The 23,427-nt window shown below is 41.4% G+C and overlaps 1 protein-coding gene across 1 annotated transcript; it reads right to left on the reverse strand.

Annotated features, from left to right (window-relative positions):
- Positions 1-208: 208 nt before the first annotated feature.
- On the reverse strand, positions 209-23,184 carry rock1 (Rho-associated, coiled-coil containing protein kinase 1). The gene is given in 32 exon segments (XM_068749355.1): positions 209-2,174; positions 2,379-2,586; positions 3,241-3,502; positions 3,661-3,739; positions 3,831-3,919; positions 4,059-4,129; positions 5,425-5,590; positions 5,685-5,876; positions 5,965-6,053; positions 6,138-6,234; positions 6,315-6,480; positions 6,651-6,754; positions 6,859-6,928; positions 7,517-7,701; positions 7,785-7,945; positions 8,528-8,678; positions 8,843-8,949; positions 9,414-9,660; positions 9,750-9,841; positions 10,015-10,150; positions 10,923-10,971; positions 11,159-11,247; positions 12,077-12,288; positions 12,880-12,971; positions 13,397-13,535; positions 13,625-13,769; positions 13,965-14,049; positions 14,504-14,679; positions 14,820-14,957; positions 15,086-15,186; positions 17,117-17,198; positions 23,092-23,184. Coding segments are annotated over 32 exon segments (4,125 nt in total). The 3' UTR covers positions 209-2,122.
- Between the last annotated feature and the right edge of the window lie 243 nt (positions 23,185-23,427).

The raw sequence follows: 23,427 nt of genomic DNA on the forward strand, positions 1-23,427 counted from the left end.
ACACGGGTTTAGACACGAGAAACAAGAAGAAAATCAGATACTAAAATGCCTTTAAAAACACTGAATGTTGTGCTTCCGACATTCTCCACCATATTTTCATGAAAATGAGCGTTTGAGAGTCTGCAAAGATAAATTCTGGAGTTTCTAGGAAACCTCGCCTACTTGGTGATCAGGTTTTTGGTTCTGAAAAATAAAAACAGACGACATCTGCAGTGAACATTATTGAACAATGAATGATAAAGATATGTTTATTGACATATCCATCAGTGCGGACTCCAATGCAATCAACCATGCAAATTATCCAAGACAAGAGTAGATCATAGTTCCAGTGCTTTTTTTTTTCTTTTTATAACTGAACAAAAAGTTACAAATAAAAAAATTCAGAGGTATTCCAATCCTTAGGTCACTCATTATATACTGTACACTGAGGGGGATTTGTATTAAAATACATTAATGGACATTACTGTGTTAGAGAAACTTGCAATTAATAACAAGGACATCATTAATGACAAAAGTTGGCTCACGACACCATCCCAAAATTCGTCCTGTGATATGAAACGTGTCTCGGGAATTTTATTCATTTTTTTGACAGGCTAGTCTATTGCAATGTGTCCGTAAAGAGGTAATCTAAAATATATGTTTTATATACTTAAACCAGAGGAAGAAGTTCAGATAAAACCACAAATGTGGCATTTTCTTAAAAAAAAGGAAACATGGAAGAGTTATGATTTGTCTTGTTTTGAAGAGAAAAGATACAGATATGGCAGTAAAATCAATATTCAAACATTAAGGCACGAGGTGGGCCAAATGCTACACCTGTTTAGTCTTCTACAAATAATTTACAATTCAAACAGTGCAGTTTTACATTTGTTAACTTAATGTTTTCCTTTTGAACCATTTATCTATGAATCCAATGTAAGGCAATACATTACAAAAAAAAAACAATACAAGAAAAATATTACAGAAACAATGTACCAAATAAACAGAAAAAAAAAAACACTTACGTTTTAGGACTCCTGTGTGCCATTACAATGGGTTTTTTTCCTTATGGCTTGGAGCAATAAAAATAACTATCATAAAAATAATGCATAGATTTTAAATGATGATCTTGCATACTCCTCACTCAATTCTCAAAATATCTAATAGACATGTTCTGATACTCTGTCACAAACCTCATAAGTGATTTGCAGAGTATTAAAAGGCAAAAAGGCAACAAAAATAATATTTAGACAAAGGCTTCACTGATTTTTAGCTGGAAACAGAAGTATGATTGAGCATCTGTGAGGTGGAGAAAGAACTTAGAATGCAAATATTTCTTTCCCCACCCCTGAGATACAACCACTCAAATCCTTTTATGACAGTACCTTAAACTGACTCCCAACAAAACCCCCTTGAACCTTTCCATGAACACGGCATAGGCTAATTGTTCATCTTGATTCCAAGACTAGAATGCCATCTTCTGGTAGAAATGGAGAGTTGCAACCTTGTGAAGTTTGACGATGGGTCAAGGATGATCTCTGGAACGTGGAACGGTGTCGGCGGGGCACATCAAGCCTTTTTAATGTCCACAATGCCTCGTGTCCGACATGTGTTGCAATTATCCAGCGACGGTTTTCGTTTTCAGTTCATTTTTACATAATACAGGGTTCTCCATTTTTGAGGATCATGGAAGGAAGGAAAGTTTAGAGTCCAGAAAAAATCCAAACAGTTGACATGGTTAGCTGAAAGAGAGCAAAGACAAAGGTCGAATAAAAGCAAAAAACGATTCTTTACTTTCATTAGTAACCCAACCTAAGTCAACAGAAAACAGCAACGCTGGTTTACAGACAATACAACTCTGTTAACAGATCTGAATCATGTCAAAATTCAATGTGGACAGTGTACAATGCTCACAAAGATTGTTTAATAGTCTCGAAGTTAGTTACCGAGCCCAACAAAATATTAGTGCCAATTAGAAAAATCCCAAGTGTCAACTGGAAAGAACCCAGGAGTTAAAAAACAACCAACCAACCAACCAGGAAGTGTCTCGTGTTAGAAACCCCAGTAACAAAAATCAATAAATAAGATTAAAGCTGTAGAGAAAAGTCGAAATAAGCATCAACACTTTCTGAAGGGCTTCCTGTCAACAAGTGCTGGATGTTGTGTTTGCCGCTTGGAGGCTGGACTGCGCTCTGCTACAACACAGGAGACAAACAGCAGGTCACGCGACTGACTTGACCACATCCCAGCCCACCAGCTGGGTAAAACATGACTTCTGACTGCAGCACGCGCCTCTTACTGCCCGAAAAGAATATTGCAGTATCTTTATAATATGTGGTGCAATTATCTGATTATAAAAAGTCTTAAAAGCCTCGACATCCGTGACACAGTCAATTTACCTCAGCTTTCCCGTATTGCTTTTAGGATTCTTGCGGAAGGACTGGTTTGGTCCGGAACGAGCGGACATGGAACGGGGTGAAGCCCTTGAAAACGTGGAGGGTGGGGTCTTAGGGATTTTCTTTCCAAGATGGCCAATCCATTTCTTCTGCTCATCTTGAGTCAGGGCAAGCAGGAGCATGTCCCTGGCCGAGGTCACGTCGTAGTTTACTGAGGGGGGGGGAACAAGCAAGTCAAAAAATTGCACTGAAAAATAATTGCCAAATACAAAAATGGTGTTTGTGTCTGGGATCTTGCCGAGCAGTACGGTTTGGAGAAATCAACCCAGAAGGACAGTTACCGAGTCATTTTATGGAGGAGGACTCCCTTTCAAAGGAATAACCTTCCATCCATCCACATATGCATCAGACCGCAGCCGAAACGGTTTGTAAATGATACAGAATTGTATTAAATGTACTTTTATTATGCTTTTATTTTACTTATTATTTACACTTTTAAGTGTTACCTGTTGTTTAGAGACACGTAGTTACATATTAATATAACTGTCGGCATGTAAATGGGCATTTATCTGGAGCGTAGGAAAAGATTAATCTAGTTTCGATTATTTCTTATGGGAAATGTAGTTTCGGTTTTCCAACAGCGTTCCAGAACGCATTATGTTGGACAACCGACGTTCCGCTGCGTTCCACACATCGGCAGGTGGCGATATAATGAGGCACAATGGGCTGAGACTATGTGCTTTGATTAGTTAGAAATAAAAGAAACACAGAGCATCCTTAAATTACAAAAGCCTCAATTTAGTAAATTTATATCACGTTCTCTTTGGAAAGCATGATAACTGACATCTTCTGAAATGCATTTTACCTTTGCAAGGAGCAATAACGTCCTCCTTTTTGTCGAGGTGGTCTTTGTGGCACTTGACGTGGCAACGACGACACTCCAGGGCTGGAGGCGGCTTGAACACATGCCACAGAGGCTTGGCACAGGCCTCGCAGTTGGAAGGGAAGTGATATAGCGTGGGGATGAACTCGTGACCTTTGTGTGGGAGGCAGTTGGTCTTGTCACCCTGAGGGACTGTCTCCATGTCTGCCTCCTTCCGACACTCGCCCTCATTGGCATACAGAATCTGAATATACACATGTAGAGAGAGAGCCGTCAAAAGCCACATTTCACCAACATTAGCATTTCAGAGGCTCGAGTTTCATTGAATTCTATATTTAAACCGAAAGGTGAGGTTGCTAATGAACAATAATCAACGATATAGAAATCAATGCAACTTCAAACCTGGAATATTCTTGGAATCTCCTCCATCTCGGCTCGATAAACGTCTCCTTGCGTGACTGGTCTCACATGAAACAATTTGCTACATGCAAAAACATAAGATTAGGAATAACATACCAACAACGCTCTGGGAAAAGCTCTTTGTGGACAAACGGGAGCGAAAAAATACTTACTCAATATCTAGCACCATTGAAGGGTTGGACTGCTCCTTATCCTGCTCATCATTGTAGAACAGAATCTTTTTACTGCTCACTACCACATACTGCAAATATTGGGAAAAAAAAACAATGAAAGGAAGGAGCTTTATTGTGCTCGAAGGGTCAGCGGCATTCTCAGCAATCCAGAACAGGCTGCAGCACAATGAAGGCAAAGGCAGGAAATGCCAAATAAACACAACATACCTGCTTCTTCCATCCGTACCGCTTGATATTAGCACGGTTAGGAATGGACAGCCAACCCTCCAATCTGGATTCTGAAATGACATTTTTTTTTATATTTTTTATTTTTAGCAAATCATAAAGCACTGCAGAAAAATTGACATGCATTGTTTAAATCCTCAACTCAATTGGGGGGGGGGGGGGGGAATTATAAACTTAAATAACGACTAAGAGGACCGTTTCAAAACAACAGGTGAAGCCTTGAAGAAGTTCTGACAGTGTTAAAGCAATTAAAGTTAAAGTTAAGACCAGAAGATCTGACATATCCCATGCCGCTTCTACGCACACACACACACACCATGCAGCTGGAGATTTTTAAAAGCCCTTCTTAGATCTTTAAAAATTTCAAACTATTCATAAATGTTTAGTAGGAATGCAGTGCAGTTTGAGCACCATTATTTGCATCGTAAAAACCCAGTTTATTGCAGACTACATACATTATGCAGACTCGAACACATGCATCTGAAACAAACACAACTTAAATGGGAACGGTGAGCTAAGAGGGGCATGTGGGACATAGCGAGGGAGGTCTTCATGTCCAAAAAAAACACAGTCCTCAGAGGTGAACATGCTAGTAAATAAATATATCAGATGCAAAAGACAAGTATGAAGTCTTTCAGGCACACGTTGCTATTAATAAAATGAGGGTTTTTTTCTAAGACACATTTTGAAAGGTGGTGAGGATGAGGTGTCAAGACTCACACAGGATGTAGTCGAGTATGATGTGAATGGGGTTCATTCATAGTAAGTGTTCACCTCGTGACAGAGAGCGGTTCACTATCAGCAGCTTTCCTTAATGTGCAGATTCTAAGACTAGAACTATCTGACAGTTTGTAAAGATATTTTTCACTTCACTCTACTTTCAAAAGTGTCCCAATTCTTCTGAACTCAATTTTTAAATCTGGCAGAAAAAAAATAATTAAAAAAATCAGGGACCAAAAACACACGAGCATCCGAACAGGCCAGGCAAAGGAGGCTTGTCCACTCAGTTACTCACAGAGGGAAAGGAATAGAAGTTACAAAGATAAGAGCAAGTAGAACCAGCTGGACACGAGGGAAATAAAGAGAGAATGATTTAACCACAGACATCAAAAACAATTTTTATTCTTTGTATAACAATAACCATTAAAAAACCACTGAAAAAAGGACTAAATGTGATAAAAAAGAAACTAAAAGAACTAAATAACTTACAGTTGTAGATAAATAATAATAAATGCCTCAAATGATAGGCAAAAACACCTCGACTTGGACAGACCCACAGGGTGTCTCTGTTGAACATAGCAAAATGAAATAAATAAATTCAACTTCTATTTCGCAGCAGCGATCCTACCTGCGAAGTTGCTGTCCAACTCATCCGTCTGCAGGCTGGTGACGCTGGAGTTGTCCACGCGCTGCTGCAAGTCATTCAGTTTCTCCCGAAGCTGCTCGATGTCACTCTCCTTGCTGTCCAGCTGCATTTGCAGCTCGTTGCGATGTGTGCATTCTTCTGCCAGTTGCTGTTGGCAGAGCGGCCAGAAGATTGGACTTTAGAATGCTTGATTACTGGGCTCTAGTATCCTGATAAGTTTTTTGGGGTTTTTTTAAACCTACCGCCTGCATTTCGCTGAACTCCTTCTGGTACTTGATGGCCATGTGGTTGAACTTCTCCTTCTCCATGTTAAGTTCCAGCTGAAGCTTGCGGTTCTCCTTCTCCTTCTTCCGCAGGTCGGCAGTACTGCCCTTCTTCTTGTGGTCCAGCTTCATGTCCTTGCGGTTCATGATCTCTGCCAGCTTGTTCACCGCCTGACAAACCAAAGACGGTAAACAATGGGAACGCATGAGCAGCTACGTCACCTCGGGCTTGCAAACGTGCTGTAAGCTGAATCTCGACCTGAGTCTTCAACGTGCGCTCCGTGTTCAGCGTTTTCTCATAGTTGGCCTTGATTGTATTTGCAACTTCTTCTTTTTGTGCCGCGTACTCTGAAAAGACATGCAGACACCAGCGTTCACGACAATGCAATTACAACAAAGCAAAGCGCCATAAAAAGGCGAGCGGAGGAGCACTACCTTCCTCCTGAGCTCGAAGCTTCTCATTTAACTCAGTTGCCTCTTTGCTGAGAAGCTCCGCATCTTTGGTCAAAGTTTTGTTTGATTCCTCAAGCTGCACAGAAATGTCAAAATGCGCATCACTTCCTTTCAAAGATGACGTTTGCATCCTACCAACTGTTATACGTTGCTCACCCGTGCAATAGTCGCTTCTTTCTCCACAACGTCCTGCTTGTGTCTCGTCCCTGCCTTCTTATTCTCCTGGCTGAGCTCAAAGTACTGTTCTTCCTGAAGTGCCCGGGCAAGCTGCTCTGATTCAGCCTTTGTCACTGTCAGATCCAGCTGGGCCGACAGGGAGTCCCTTTGTCCAGTGGGAAGGAAATGTGAAGTTATTTAAACCTCGTCTATCGAGTTATATAAACGTTGCTTTTGTTTTAACCATCAGACCACATCAAGAAGTCAGTCAACGGAGCAATAAGGCACAAAACCAGGATCAGACGATCAACGCGTGGGTGTTTAAATCATTTTTACCTTTCAGTGCACAACTCCTGCACCCTTTTCTGAGCCTCCTGTACTTGCCGATTCTTTTCTTCAATCTCCTCTTTTAGTTCCTTGACCTGAGTTTTGTAAAGCGTCTGAGGGAGGAGAGGCAACTTGTTTAACAGTAAATAAGTACCGTAAGCAAGTAAGTAAGTGAATAAATAAATAGAGATGCTGGGAAATTGAAACTCATACTTACAGAAAAATACTGTTCGGCCTCAAGTTGGTCCTGAAGTTCCCTCATCTGTCCCTCGTTGCCTCGGTACTGTCTATGAACCCATCAACCAAACTGAATGAGAAACTTTTTATTTCACTCTTCAGGTTTTTATTACCGCAGCTAATTGGTTAGTCACAACCTTGAGCGCTCTCTAAATAGCGCTGTTAAGCAAGGGAAACAGTGCCAACCACTAACTCCTCCCCTGTAGTAAAATGTAACTACAACCAAGTCCAGCGGCTTAGGCTGCAGCGCTGGCCAGAGGATTAGCAACAGAGTGGATGGCGCTGGACCCCGAATAAAGCCTAATCCTTTCATCTTGCAAACGGCTTTGGCGCAGTTACCCTCTAAACTGGAATAATAGCGCTTATTTGAAAATAACAAGCAGTTGGAGGGCAATTAACACTTTGACTTCAAAAGTGCATTACTGTGCAGCAATAACAATAAAGTTGGACTCCTGTCTAGAGCTCCGCTATGTAGGTACTAGTAGCTAATAGTAATAATAACCAGAGCAATGGCCTAAGTGACATGAAATCTTCAACACATCTTCTCTCAGACAAAGATAATAACTCAAGTAATGCGATTGGTTTATGGGCATCATGTGGAATATCTTCTGAAACAAGCAAACAGGACGACCACTCACTTTGTCAGCTGCGCCAGCTGAAACTCTAGCGAGCGTTTGCTCTCTAGTGCCGTGTTGATCTCCTGCTTGAGCTGCTTCTCTGAACACCTGAGGCGATCCACCTCCTGGAAGCAGCCCTTGAGATCGCTCTGTGCCACGACACGCTTGTTCAACTCCTGCTCTCCCTGTATCCTCAGACTCTTTACCTGGACAGAGAAGATGTGGGAGAGCTGAGATAGCAGTATGTTGTCTCTTTTGTTTGATGCAGACGGCCAGGGAAACGGCTCACCTCATCTTCTAGCCTTTCCTTCTGCTTCATCAGCTGCTCCATCTTCTGCACAGACTGCTTGAGGTCAAACTCTAACATTGAACACTGCTTCTCGACCTCCACTACCCGGCTCTCTGCTCTCATCCTCGCTCCATTCTCCTCAGACATCTTCTGTTGAACAGCTGAAGTAGGACAGTGAAGGAGACGGTCAATTCTTTGTTTTTGAGCATGTGGCTTGCTATTAGTCTCGCATGATCATTTCAGGTGTTCTAGTCACATTTAGACCAAAGTAAAATATTATTCCCTTTCGATACACTTTCCTTTTCCATTAAAAAGTAGATACACGTTTATTTTGGTCACAGTGGACTTGTGTTCTGCGATTTACAATGAACAGTGTGTCTCAAGAGGCTGGACACAGAAAAAAAAGTGGATGAATGGGGACAAACAAGTCAGCTAAAAATGGCTTCAACTTAAAAAAAAAAGAACATATATTTTTCATGAAACAGACAATGGTGAGGCAAAAAATATATAAAAAATAGGGTCTGGAGACTAATATCTTTGATGTTTTAAATTCTATTGCAGAAACTGCTTCAGAGTTGAAGTCTGATATGCAAAGATCCCTACAGGTGGGTCTGATCAGATAATAAAACATGAGGACAGAAAGAAATTAAATGAAATAAAGCCAGAGATTAAAAGATATAGAGAAGAAGAAGCAGAGAAAAAAACAGCAGAGGAGGACGTGCCCTGACACGGGACTGGCATACCATTCATGGCAGCTGATTTGGCCCCTTCAATAGACTCGTATTTGTCAGTAAGCTGTGCACGAGTCACCCTGTGTTCCGTCTGTTCCTGCTCGAGGCGCTGCTGTAAGGTCTTCAGTTTGTAGCTCAGGTCTATCTCCAGATTGTTCTTTTCCTACGGGGAAAAGATGACGACAGTGTAAATGACAGGAAGTGTGTTGAATACAACCACTGCCCTTTCGTCCAATTAAAAATACACCAAATAGCAGCTTTTGTAAAAGCTAGACGCTCTCACTGGAGCACGTACAGAATACTCCCACGAGGACTGGCTGTGTATACCTTCTCAAGGTTATTGCTCCTCTCCTGGGCCTGTTTGCGGTCTCCCTCCACTTTTGAGAGGCCGAGTTTCAAGTTTTTGTTATCCTCTTGCAGCCCCGCCATTCTCACTGAGAACAAGATGGTATAATGCAAAGTCAGTATTCTCAGTTCCCATTGCATACAGCGCCGCCTGATTTTCAGAAAAATAATTTTACGCCCTATTACATTCTCTTCATTGCACTATATCTCTAACTTAAATCACTGTGCCGTTAAAAAACACAGATTAATGACAAATGAGACTTATCTGACTGTTGCGGTGTGTTAACACTGATTTCACCTGTCTGAGGGAGGCATGGTTTCTATCGCGAGGAATTTCAACAACGGTCATATATGTCAGGATGAGGGTGAGACTACCAGTCTCAACAAGTCACTGGGAACCACACTGGGATGATTACATATTTTGGAATTACACCCTTTTATTGTACTTCTTTCCAGAAAAGGGCAAACATGTCAAACAAATTCAGAAACTATATAAAACATAAACTGCTGCTATGAATTTTTTCGTCGGATTCCTTCATTGAATTGACGTAACCTTGCAGTTCTCGGATCTCCTCAGAGCCCTGGCTATAGTTCCTCCTCTCAGAACTAAGTGTGCTCTGAAGAAGCAGGAGCTCCTTCTCCAGCTGGGCCTTTTCCCCGTCTGTTGCACGGCTCCTCTCCTGCAGCTCGCGGTTCAAGCTCTCCAGCTGGCTCATTGACTTGGCCATCTCAGTGTGGCTTTTCCGCAACCTTGCCGCTGTGTCTGACTCTGAACGCAGGAGGTCATTGGCCTCTTCCATCTGTCAATCAAAAGAGACAGGACCAGGAAGTTGATGTTGATTGCATTGACTTTGTCCTCAGACATTGTGTCTGTGTGTATGCAGCATACCTGGTTCTGCAGCTGCATAATCTTGTCACTTGAAGCCTGAGAGTTGTGGCTGATCTTCCTCAAATCTTCAAGCTGCTCCTTTAAATTTGAGACTAGAAAAGAAGCCAGACTGAAATTAATTGGATAAAGCTATTTCTAAACTGGCAAGGAAAAGTATCGTCAGGACATTATATACAAAAAAGCTATGTTCAAATTACTGACTCTTTGCAACTAGATGTTGACTGCAAAGCCTCTGAATCAAATATCAGCAGCTTATTAGGTTTACCCTCGTTCTCCAAGTTGCGTCTCTTCTCAGCCTCCTGATCAGCTTTTCTTTGGTACTCGGTGAAACGGTGCTGCAGCATGATCTTGTCTTTCTCCAGGAGAGACACGTTGGCATCAGCGCTCTTCCTCAGGTTGGCCTGTGGCAAGAACAGAGCAACTGTGGTGTGGCAGGAAGAAGCCAATCCATAATCTAGCATCAGGTCTTCAATAGTTTTTTCAATGCGGTCTTCACTACCTCTGCCAAGGAGGTTACCGGTATGCGTTTCACGCCGTTTGTCTGTCTGTTAGTAGGATTACGGAAAAACTGCTGGATGGATCTTGATGGAAAAAAAATCTGAACTTAGATCCCGTTCAATTTCGAGAGTGATCCGCATACCCATCTGGATAAAAAGAAATCTGGATTTTCCCATTATCTTATAATGGAGGCTTTTTCAACAATACCAACAATGGAAAAAACATTAATTGCTACCGGTATATAGATACACACACACAAAGTAATATAATCAATGATATACGGTATTACTATAATATAAAATGTGGTTTTATTCTGAGTTTTACCTTCCAGACAGACGATAGCGCTAACAGCGGTGTGCCGTGTGAGGAGGAGGAAGAGTTACAATTTATTCCATAATTGTACCTCACACGAACACTTACATAAACAGACATAATAATTATGCCTTTGCAAGGCTTTGTGCTCTTGATAGCATCCTTCTGTTTGAGGATTGTATATATCGTCGATGTACTCCGCTCGTACTGGTGTAACAAATCACTTATCGTGGTATAAGCAGGACAAAACCTGCTTGTGCATTTAATTATGGTTTTCATAAATTCTGGCAACAAATAACATTGAAATATTATAATTAGTCCATTAGAAGAATGTTGAGCAATTAAAAAGTGTCAGCATCTAACCTCTTCATCCAGTTCTTTTATGAACTTGTCCATCTTGTTGTTCGATGTCCTGTGGAGAACAAAATGGGAGAAAGAAAATTCTTAACTACATTGAATAATGTACAATAAGTGATGAAGGAATAAAAGACAAATACAACCTTTACAGTAATAAAAACGTCAACAATGCAAACGTCTCCCTTTAATGCTATGAAACCAAAGAATGGACATTTCATCATTTGTATGAAATGTTTTCACACCTGCATTTCTGCTCCAGCTCATCCTTCAGCTGCATCTCGCCGTGGAGCTGCTCTTCCAGCTGGTAAATTCTTTTTTGCAAGTTCTCCAACTTTATTGAAACAAAAAAAACAATACATTTACCTGAATGCAAATTGATTCTAGTGATAGTCAGATATTCTACATCTTCACTGAAGTTCTCCAACACCTCAGCAGTCTGCTTACGTGACTCTTGTCTTCTTTTGTGGAGCTGCTCCGTTTGTCGCTGGTTTTTGTGGCAGAGGTGGATTTACGCAAAGGGCTGGAAACGGAGCACACACACATTTAATTATTGATAAATAACAATAGCTAAATCAATGACAGCAAGAAATAAATGTCTTAAATAATGCGTTGAGGGAAAGTTAGAGGTTTTAAGATGACTGACAGGAAGGTTTGTTATTGTTGACATCTGAACCAATTCCAACACCCGGAATTCAGCACCAGAATAAAACTAACTTTTCTTCAGGTGTCGTTTTCCTTTTGTCCTTTTATATACAAAATAAATTCAAATGCGTGTTGTTTTTATTTCAACCAAATATGGTTTGGTAGAAATAAATATCAGAAATTGCACTAAAACAATTCAGCAACATGTATTCTGAGTTATTGAAATATTAAAACTTGTTTACCTTAATGATTTCTCCACAACAAATTTCAAGCGTAATCAATCAATAATTAACTCTCACCCTCCATAAAATGAAATGTACTTTGTCAAAAGTTCTTGAGAAAACATTTTATGATTAAGCGTGAACGACGGATGACACCTGGAACAATCCAGGGCGTCGTCTGACACAAAGGCGCGTTAGACTTACAGGAATGCATGGGATCGTTTTCCTTTTGTAAAGTCTAATGAGGCCCAAACTTCACATTTCCCGATACTTGATGAAATCTATTTTACAGTCCACAAGCTGCTGGTTGATAATAAAAGCATTAAGAAACAAAGTTTGACAAACTTACTGCTGATTGCTGTAGTAAGTGAAGCCTACAAATGGGAGCTGGTTGCCAACGAAGGCCTTTGGTATTGGAAAGGTCTCGTCCTCCCCCCGATCCTCCTCGATGTCGTCAAAATTACTGGTGTCAACATCACTGCTCAGTTCGGGTACAACTGGGGCAGCCGCTGCAAAAAATAGAAACAGATTCAATTGGATTATTTTTATTAAATTAATGCTTTTTTTTCGTTAAAGCCATTACAGTGCCAGTAGGAGGGAGATTACCTTCAAGGTAGACAGAGAAACACCAACTTCAAACAGAGCAGATTATTTACCTTTAAGCAGGTGAAACATTGAGCTGGCCAGCCAGTAGAGCCACAGAGGTGGGCAACACTCAAGTGCTGCCGCCTTAAGCCATGCCATAAATAAAATATAAGGGTACTAAATACCGGACATAATTTATGGATTCAGCTTTAACATTTCTAATCTCCCTCTGCTCCGCTGTCAATCCTACCGCAGTAACATTTGTGATCGACCACCTCCCCACTGTCTAAAAAAAAAAAAAAAAAAATGCAGCTTTGCCTCTGAACAGGAATCATGTTTGGTCTTGGAAAGGATACAGAATGAATGGACTCGTCAACAAGAATTTCCTGTGACTGTCCGCAGTAAGTCAAATGGAAAACACGACTGTTGGCTGCATGGTTGCAGTAATAATGAGCAGATCCTAACAAGAGGCCTGAAACAGGTCAGGAACAAAGTCAACAGCTAGAAGTTCTTACTCTCTCTGATGTTATCCCATGTCCACTGGTCATTCTTGAAGAAAGGATGCCTCTTGATTTCATCAACACCATTGCGGCCAAGTCGAACATCCCTGTGAGTGGGTGAGGAGCCACGTTTATCTTGATCAGAGATCATGTTAAAACGTACGTGCATGATTATCATAATACCAGCAGACGCAAGGTGTTTCAGCCCATCAGCTCCTTTTAAGCTTGCTTCATTTCTCTTAATAAGTTTAGCTAACATTTTAACATAGCTAGAAATGTTAGATTACAAAGTATCTTTCCAGCTGTGTTGATGCCACTGTCACAGTTATGCTTGATTACATTTGTTGATCTTTTTACAGTATCGTGCAGCTGAAGAACCATCAGCACTTGAATATTGCAGGACTACAAGGCTTGATTGTTTCCACTGAGTGTCACTAAAGTCGGAAAACAATCAATGCCTAAAGAAGGGAATTGTTCTCTCGTGATAAGAGCCCACTTCAAAAACCCAGTGCCTGGCCTGCCTCTATCTAACCTGTCAGTCAGAAAAGCACAGATGAGATTCTTGGCATCATTGGAGATATCACTGTCGTCAGGGAAAGTCAGGGCATTCTTGTGGTTCATAATTTTGCTGTAGGTCCCCACCAAGGAGTCGGCGTAGAAGGGAGTGTCGCCTGATGCACAAGACAGGAACAAAAGCCAGGGGTCACAGAAATATAACAGCATCAATATTTAGCCGTTTGACTTTCCAGTGAGGACTCACCAACCAGCATCTCGTACAGAAACACTCCCACTGACCACCAGTCACACTCTCTGCCATAATAGCCATCGCCTCCTTGGGATTTCAGTACCTCAGGTGAAATATAGTCTGGAGTTCCCACTGCCGTGTCACATCGTACCATACCATCCTGGAGATCAACATTTCTCGTATCATTGCAATTTGAAAAGTTTAACGCTCAAAATAATCCAAAACACCAAAAGCATAGAACAGTTTTCATAGCCCAAAGCAATTATCAAATCACATACAGAACAGTAAATAATAATAATACCTAACATTTAGCATTCATATTCAGCTTGTTGTTACTCAATGGGTTGACAGATACCTTATTCATTTTCATGCAGGTCCCAAAGTCTGCCAGTTTTAAGTGGCCTGCTTTATCTAGCAGCATGTTGTCAGGTTTCACATCCCTAGAGAAGAGGAAAAGTCATGTCAAATATAAATTACGCATTCAATCTGAACATGACAACCAAACTGAAGCGCTCTGCATGCATCTTAACAACTAAAGATGAGAGCTTAACAGCCCCACTCTAAAAAATAGCATTCCAGGTCAGTTTAAATGTGCGACACCATTCTAGTGATCCAGTTTTAACTGGATCTGGATCTAACTGCACAGTCTAGTGAAGCATCAAGATAAAAAATGTTTGGATTGCTTGATGACCACAGCAGATAAAGTTCGATCACGTACTGCTAAAGACAGGAAATCATGTCAGAGGCACTGCCCAACAAAATGTTAAACATGCCTCGACAGTAGTCTTCATTCGAAATGTTTTAACATGTGGGTGTTTGACTGCAGCTAATTAAAAAACCCCAAATCAAAACACATTTAAATGATGACAAAGAAAATACAACTTTGGCTGTGACCTGTGAATGAAGCCCATAGCGTGGATTCCATCCAAAGATAGCACCACCTCAGCCGTGTAGAAGCGGGCCCACTTCTCTGGGACGTCATAGTTGCTCATCAAGTTCACCAAGTCGCCACCGGGCATATATTCCATCACCATGTAGAGGTAACGGTCATCTTGGAAAGCAAAAAAGAGCTGCGGAATAGAAACGGAATGAAACGATAACATTTACTTAGGATGATGAATAAAACAAATCGCTTGAGAACGAGTCACTCACGCACAAGGCTAAGCAGAAAAGATTCAGTTTGAGATGCGTATTTTCTACCACATCATACCTGCACTACCCAGGAGCTGTTGGCAAAAGCCATGATGTCTCTCTCCTCCCAGAAAAAAGCAGAATCTGACCTCTTGATCATCTCAAACTTGCTCAGCAGCTTCATGGCATATACCTTGCTTGTTGCTTTGTGCCTCACCTGGAAAAGTTAAGGCGATCAGATTAGGGCCAAAGATAAAACATAACACAATATCAAGTAATTTTATTAAAAAAAAAAAAATCAAGAGAAAATACTGGCAATATTCATTCTCTACCAGTCTTTCTTACCAATTGCACCTCTCCAAACGCTCCCCTCCCAATAACTTTAACAACCTCGTAGTCGACTGCTTTCATGCGTAGATCCCGTATCTTACTAATGGTGTCCTTGTCTAGGGGAAGAAATGCAAGTCGAGACAGATGTTCAGAAAGAATACATTGTGAAGAAAACCTTATAAATACACACACAAACACAAGTCATTTAACAGGCATTATGTTTAGCCTTAAGCTTAAACTGTCACAGGACAAGTTGCAAAATAAAACCTGATAAAATACAGTTTCTCGTGGTTGCATTTTATATGAAACATCTTCTCACTGCTAGTTTGTTTCTATTATCTAACAAGCGGTGATCTACAGAGGAAAGACCTGTCTATTAGCAAACCGAAAAGAAAAGTCTGAAAGCGCATCAGAGCGATTGTTACATCAAGAGGAGGCCAACTCTCAGTATGCAACAATGTTATGGCCCCTCGGGGAGATCGTATCGTAAACCAAATTTGGTCATACTCAAACTGCGGGGATCATTTTAAATTCACATGGGCCCTATCGAGTACGGGAACCAATGGAAAAGTGGTGTGTTTAAGTGAACTAAAAATAAAACTCAAGGCCCGAGTTATTAGAATAAAAGCTTTGCCTGCCGCACAAGTTCCTGGGACTGTCATCCCTAGTCATGCTTAGAAAGGGGCACAAATAGAAGTTTATGACGTAGTCACAAAATATACTATATCGGCATGTATTTGGGGGGAGGATAATTATTTCCAGTAGGTCCCAGTAGACAGAGATACAAAAATATCATAATCAGCTGAGGCGCTCTGTGTGCAAAGCACACTGCATGGTGGACAGCATTCAAGGCGAAAAGCCCTTTGGGCAAAGCAAGACAGCTCGTCCATTAGTCCACATCCATCAATGTATTTCCAACACTCGACTTGCTGTACCAGGAGTAATTGAGGAGATTCCTCATGGCAGTTTTAGTTCAAGGGTTCATAGTAGCTTGGGCTCATTGCCAACTGTGAAACTTAAATTTACTTTTCCTCATACTGATTAGAAGGTAAGGAAAAGACTTATTAAAACTAAAAGTGAAGTGACGACTAAAGTAGAAGACTAAAACATATTTTTTTCTGCAGAATGCTAGCACTTTTGCTACCTTTTAATCAGTGGCAGTGATCCCACAACTCAACACTAATAGTCATTCATGGGACATTCTTTCCACCACTCTTCATACAGAATTGTTTTTTGTTAATGACCCTTAATCTGAAGTACAAACAATTATTTTTGCAAATAAGCAATAAAGTTTTTTTTTTCTCAGTGACAACAAAAAAGCCATCTCCGCACTTCGCAGCATTGACTGGAGTTAAAATTTCAAACAACTGCACATGAAAAATGTTATTAAGTGTCGATATTAAGTGTATTTACACAAAAAAGTGAAGGCCACAAAATACAAAGGGAGGGAAAATATACAGTTATAATGAGAGGCAATGAACATAAGTATTTATTGTTAGTTAAATTGTTAGTTAGATGTTTTCAGCCTAAATTATACATTTGTCTAAATACAATTCTACCCTGACCTCTAACCTTAATATTGTTAAACACAGCTGGCTTGAGAAAAACATATACTGGGGCAAATACGCCAACCTGACAGCTGCTCCTTGGAATGTCAATGCCACAAAATTAGGAAGTTAGAAGATAAAGAGAGAGATAAATTATGTTTCACTATTGGCATTGGCAATCTTGTGGTGGTTTGTAAAGCATGGCTATGGGGGGGGGGGGGGGGGGTCCCCAGTCTGAGGACGCTCAGAAAACAAGAATCCTTCATGATATGCATCATATGGGTCACCAGCCATTTATTAAAGCCCCTTTGTTGGGGACACGACAGCGGCAGACACCTATTGTGTCCAAGCCTGCGTAGAGGCAGCGACCCGAAAACAGCCTTTTCTGGGCTTTGGCTCATAACCATATCGAACAAGGTCGACAAACACAACTGGTTGAAATGCGGTCAGACCATCATTAAAGGAGGAAACCAAGAAAACAAGCAGGAGAGCTACTTACATCTATTCAAAAAGTTGTCAATGCTCTTATTTTTCCTCAAGGCTGGAAAGTCAAGGTCATACACCAGAGCGTCCAAGCCATCCTGGGGAGAGAGCAGAAGGGTTAATGTGTCACTGCTGCAGTTAGACCAAACACAACATGGAGCAGGCAAGCGGAGTTCAATCGGGCTGCCCCACCACACCACTGCAAAGACCAGCGGGATTCCAGCCCTGTTTACCAAGGGGTGTGACAATGAGCATCGTCTGACACCCACATTTTCATTCTTCAAAAGATGAGACAGATGTCACAGGCGATCAAGAATAAAACATTACTATTCGTTGTTGACATTGGTTACACAATCTCTGAGCTCACCGTCGCCTAGAATCTGGTCTTTCCTGTATCACAAATGAGCTCATGTTAAATTATGACAGCTTTATTTGAATCCCTGAACAAAACAAAGGCACATATGGTGAATCAGCAGCGCAGACGAGGTAAGGAATCCTCCGAAGTCATGTTTCTGCTGGAGAGTGGCAGGAGGTGCAGAATGGCTGCTATGGAGAACAAAAGAACCATAGATGTTCACGTGGACAGAACAAAACATGCGATTGATCCACATGCCTGAGATGAGAACTGTCATCTCTTGACCTTAAATCTTTCAGATTTCACTTTTAGGAAGGAGACTCTAAATAAGAGACCCCATGCTGGGAGAGACGAGCGTCTTGTTGGCCACGCAGTGCCCAGCCAGGCTGCACTGGAAAGAAGCTGAAGAACTGAGTCCTTCAGGACCCTAATCACAAGGCTCTGTACTCAGCAATGCACGTTTGCATAACTTCCTGCCACAGAGCGCTCTGGACAGCCACAGTAACATTCCTTAACAGGACCGTACACGTCAGAGAGCTATTTTAGGTATGTGGCAAAACAAGTTCCCAACAAAAAGTGAAGGGAGGGAGGGAGGGGAAAAATATCATCCCAAGTACAGAGTCACAAAATGAGCCTTTTTCAATCTGCACTAGTGCATAAGGAGCTGGCTGGTCGAGACTCGAGTCGGGAACCGGAGCGTCATTGGTTCAAGTCCCGTCCCAGACAAAAAATATGGAGCGAGGCCAGTCTACCTCCCAGTAAGTAAGGCACAGCCTTACCCAAAAGTGCTCCGGGCGCACCTGCCATGATGTCATCCCTCAACCCTATGCCCTCTCTATATGCTATGGGGCCCCTACAAACACACACACACACATATATATACGCACCGGTATATATATATATATATATATATGATGCTGCTTCAGTCAAATTGCAACACATCCCAAGGATGACTAAAAAAATTACACTATTAATGAAATACAAAGTTGTTGGGTTTTTTTAAAGAATGTCGATAGACCAAAGGCAAACATCAGTGGTTGATATTACATATGGCAATTATTTAGCTTTCGGAGTGAAGTCCACACACACACACACACACACACACACACAAAAGCTCTTTTCCAGACATTAAAGTCTGAGTTGAAGTTTCCATGGGAGACTCAGCCACATCATCCCTTCCTGCATGCCAGCACAAGGCATGTGGACTGACATAAGTCGAGCCCTACTTCTCACTTCCTTTTTTTTCGCCACCTCTCCAAGACTTTCCACACGTGAGCAATCGTATAAGCCAGTCATTCAGTTTGCCCTGCAAATAAAGGCACTTCCATTGTAAACACAAATGTGACCGTAGGAGTCAATGAAGTTATTCTAAGCACGTAATACCACACTGTTAAACATTCAGGTACGAGGGATCAGCATTTCAAGTAAAAATGCCTCTACTAATACTGCTCACCAAATAGTTGTACAGTCTCTCTAAATTCTAGTGTAAACTCTTAAGTTCCACATCCACCACGTTCAACAAGACTGATGGGGCACACATCTGTGAGATCATAGTTGTGTGTTCATTACATCTGGTAACAAATGGGCTTGGCGCTTCCGATAACATAGCTTTTACCAGGTAGAGTCGGTACTCCGGGAGGAGGAGTCCCATGCTAGACTTTGGCAGCTGTAACGTGTTTTCTGTCCATGTGCCCTCTGGTAATATTAAATTATTATTCTTTTGTTAAAAGCAGTTGCAAACAGACTGCAGGTGCACTGCTGCTACCTCCTGGCAGCAGTGCTTAATTATTAATATTCACAGGTTCCTAAAAAAAAACAAAAAAAAAACAGGGGCATTCCATTTCCTTATGAGGTCCTACTGAGCAAGAATTAATGTCACAAGTGGTTTCATCTCAGAACATAATAGTTATTCCAACAATGTGTCCACACGAATACACACACACACACACACACACACACACACAAATACACACGTGTTGTGGATTCTTAAGAAGGGGGGGAAAAACTGTCACGCTTGCTCTGGCCAAGATATCTGACATCACCCTGACAATAACCACCTTATTACACAACCATCTTGCCAGGACATGGTTCACATGATCTCCTGTAAGTGGGCCAATCTAAAGGCTAATCTAATGTAAGCCTCAAGAAAGAAAGACATTGGCAGAAAATAAAGATCTAAGCTTTAATAGGAGTATCAAGGCAAAAAGGATTCTTGATTAAAAATGTCATAATTTAAGTGGGCATTCCTTCAGCTAATCAGTCAGTTAAAGGAACGCAGAGCTACAAATAGCTCAGCCAATTGTTCCCATAGCTGAACAGCTGAGAAGAGTTTACAATGGACAGACATGGATCAAATGCTCACCACAGCCTCTGCTTCAAACAGATTTTTCAAGACAATGAGATGTAATTTATCAGTAAAGAATCAAATTCAGATGAAACCTGCATTATCAGTTCTGACAAACACCTTCCAGGTAAGGTTTGTCCATTAAGGCAAAGGTCGCGAGAACAAGGACAGAAACTCAAGACGGCCAGCCTGATGGAAAAAAGGAAAGTTTAGGATGGAACAAAGTCAAAAACCAGGAGGTTAATGAAAGACAGTAAAATAGTTCATCAGCATTTTGGTAGACTCTGGTGTTGTTACATGGCAATTTCATTTAAATTCCTGAGGATTGAGCTAAATTGAACGGAAACTGTGACACATTGTGATGGTGGTAAAAGCGCCATTATTGGAAGTGAAAGCAGAAATTTAAAAAAATTAAAAATTAAATCTATCACACTATCAATTGTGATTTTCTAGCTTCTTTGCCACACAGCACTGTTGGAAACAAGCTTTACTTAATCGGGTTTCAGAGAAACATACTGGCAGATCTTAACCTGCAAATCTGATTCCCACAAATTCATTATCTCATTCATTCAATAAAGCAAATATTTAATCTGAGAACATGTTCATTGTATCAACGGTGTAACAAGACCATGTTAATTGTATTTTTTTTTTTTAAATCACTCATATCATAAATTATTTTTATTTGACAAATATAAAAAATAATAGCATTGTTCAATCTACCCACGTACGTGCAGAATTCACACCTTTAATGTCTTTCCTGTATTAATGCTTATTACAGATCAGAGGGGATCAAACAGAGACGCTAATGCATCCTAAGCATCAGAGAAAGAACTAAGGCTGTGCCAGGAGGCCTTCAGATATCTCAAACAGAGGCACAACAAGTTTCAACATATCAATCCAACCATTCTAATTTCCCAAATGATGAGCAGACTCCCACCACTGAAAAAAGGGGGGGGGGGAATTCATTTCTATAGTTCCTCTGCTTGTTGCAGACTTTAACTAAGGAGAGTATGTTCAATTCATACATACTATTTGGCAAAAGCATTTGCTGTTTCAGTGAGGTGAGGAGGGGGGGGGGGGGGGGCAAACAATCCAGATAAGGCACTCCTCACAGGATTTATTTTGGGGATGAAGATAAGGGCGACAGCGTTGGAATACTGTGCTCAATGGGCCAGACCAGGCCTGAGTGGTGAGTCGCAGGCCAGCAGTCACCATCACAAAACACAGACTCCGCTTCCATGGGGAGAAATACATGACCCAAAGAGGCCCGTGTGTTCGATAGAAAGAAAGGCCAGCTCAAAGCACAGGTAGAGAAACACGGCCAGTGAGAGGGATGCAGTGTGGGTTCTGGTGGAACCCATTACTCACAGCCAAGCATGCCGCTCACATTACGAGTTAAATGTCTTGATTCACGGCATTCAGAAACATGAGCGTTCCCCTCCGCATAATTTTGGTTTACGGGTAGAGCGGAGCCCACACCCAGCGACCTCAGCGCCGCCTGCCTGTTCTCAAGCCTCTACAGACTCGCAGAACACGGTAGCTTTGGGACAAACAGGGAACTCCAGGCCAGCCAAAGACAAGAGGTTATTTGATTAGCATGGCATTTTATTAAGCTGTGGGTGGAGTTGCTTGGTGTCAGAGAGAGCCTCAGCAAAAAGGGCTCCATTCATTGATCAAGCAAGATTGCAAAAAAAAGGGGGGGGGGGGGGGGAACAACACCCCTGTGTGTGTGGCTGCCAGCAGGAGTAGTCCCCACAGGTTTCTGCCATTAAAAAAAAAATGCAGAGTGTGTGCACTTTTAGGCGAGTTGAATTGCCTCGTTCTGCAACAGATTGGGAGGTCATAGAGACGATGCAACTTTCCAAAACACAACCATCGGCAGCACCCTAAAAACAAACGCTTCCAGAGTACGAGTGACTGGCTGAGGTTTTAGGGCGCGACTCCTTCCCGACACAGCTTGCCTGATGTTCTGGAGTCACCAAAGTTGATTTACCAGCTAAAACATCCCATACCTTGCAATCAATTTACAAGGATCAATAGTGTCTTTGGACATCTCTAGCAAGCTACGATGAAACGTGAATATGGGAATTCTGAACTATGAGAAACGTATTGCTTGTTAAAGTGCAGGGAAAAAAATTTAGACATTTTCAGGCGAAGCAGCCGACACTTAAGTTGGTGCCAAAAACAGTGCCTGGAAATTCAGCATAAAATCTTACACGTAATTAACCCACATGGGTCTTCCTTCTACACAGAACCCGCGAATGCAACTACATCCATGACCGACTACAAGGCAAACCCCTGTGGAAATACCGAGGGAACGACAGACATGACAAAAGGCTTCTGATGTCAACAGACACCTGACACAACAACATTCCTTGGCATACCAGTCTAAGGTGAGCAGGTTCCTGTGATTTAACAGAAAAACTAATATTTTGCTTTACAGTTACAGCACATGGCGGCAACAAAGATTTTTTTCCTCATACTGACGGAGTTTTTTGATGACTTAAAATCCACAGACAGGAAACGGGTAGCATACCTCCATCCAACAGGTGGACGGATGCTGTAGGATGTCTGCGGTTAATGCAGGCTTGCATTACTCCTATCGCCACAAACTGAACTTACATTTTTTGCAAAGCAGCACATGCGACCAGCCACTTCTTGATTATCTAATTAACGCACAACACTAACATAATAAGACTAAACATGTACACAGTTATGATCAGTAGCATGATGGTAAATAGTGACTATTAAAGATCCGGCCAAAAACAAAAATCTACCCGAGTGATTGGTAAATCTGAATGGATCTGGCTGGTTTTTGAAAACAATTCCCTCCCTTGTTTGAGCAGCACCATTTTCTTTCAAATACTAGTGGCAGTGTTTCGACTGGCCGTGTTTTAAATACCATAAGATGTATATTATAAAGGAGAAAAGAAACATCACTTCCATTCGCTAGGTGATCTAACACTGATAGTGCATAGCAGCTCACTGTAATAAAAATGTTAGCACAAGAAATTAAGGTTTCGTTGTTTTGGCTGCATGTTTTTTTTTTTTTACAGTATCTGATCATGAGGATACAACAGTTTATAATCACTTTTCTTCATGCATTCATGATCACACAACACGCAGACGTGTTTTTGAACTTCATTAGCAGCACGAGCAAAACTGGCTCGTCGGTTTCATTCATTTGCACATTCCTTCAGTGACAATTTCTGCTCCAAGGAGTAGACTGACCCCGAAAGGTTGATTGGCTAGATGCCTGGCTCGCTAGCTAGCTAGCTAGCTAAAAACTTACCAGCAGACAATCCGTGTTTACTTCTGACTTGGGGTCCTTCAACATGGCATCGATTTTTCCAAACCGAACCTCCATACTTTCACCGGCAGACATTTTCTCTAAAAAATTTATAAATCAGTCCCGATATTCGTTTATGAACAGCACTGGCGATTCAGAAGGCTGGCTAGCTAGCTTTAGCAGCCAGTAGCAGCTAGCTAGCCAAATGTTCCTTTCTTCGTTTGAAGTTTACGCCGCACTTCAAAGAAAATACATTGTTCTCATCGGGCCCTCACACACGATGAAACGCTTAAGGTTGCGTTGAATATACAAAAGCCACATTTTCGAAGACGAACGATG

The sequence above is a fragment of the Brachionichthys hirsutus genome, chromosome 15 (genome assembly GCF_040956055.1).
Source record: "Brachionichthys hirsutus isolate HB-005 chromosome 15, CSIRO-AGI_Bhir_v1, whole genome shotgun sequence".
In the NCBI taxonomy this organism is placed as follows: Eukaryota; Metazoa; Chordata; class Actinopteri; order Lophiiformes; family Brachionichthyidae; genus Brachionichthys; species Brachionichthys hirsutus.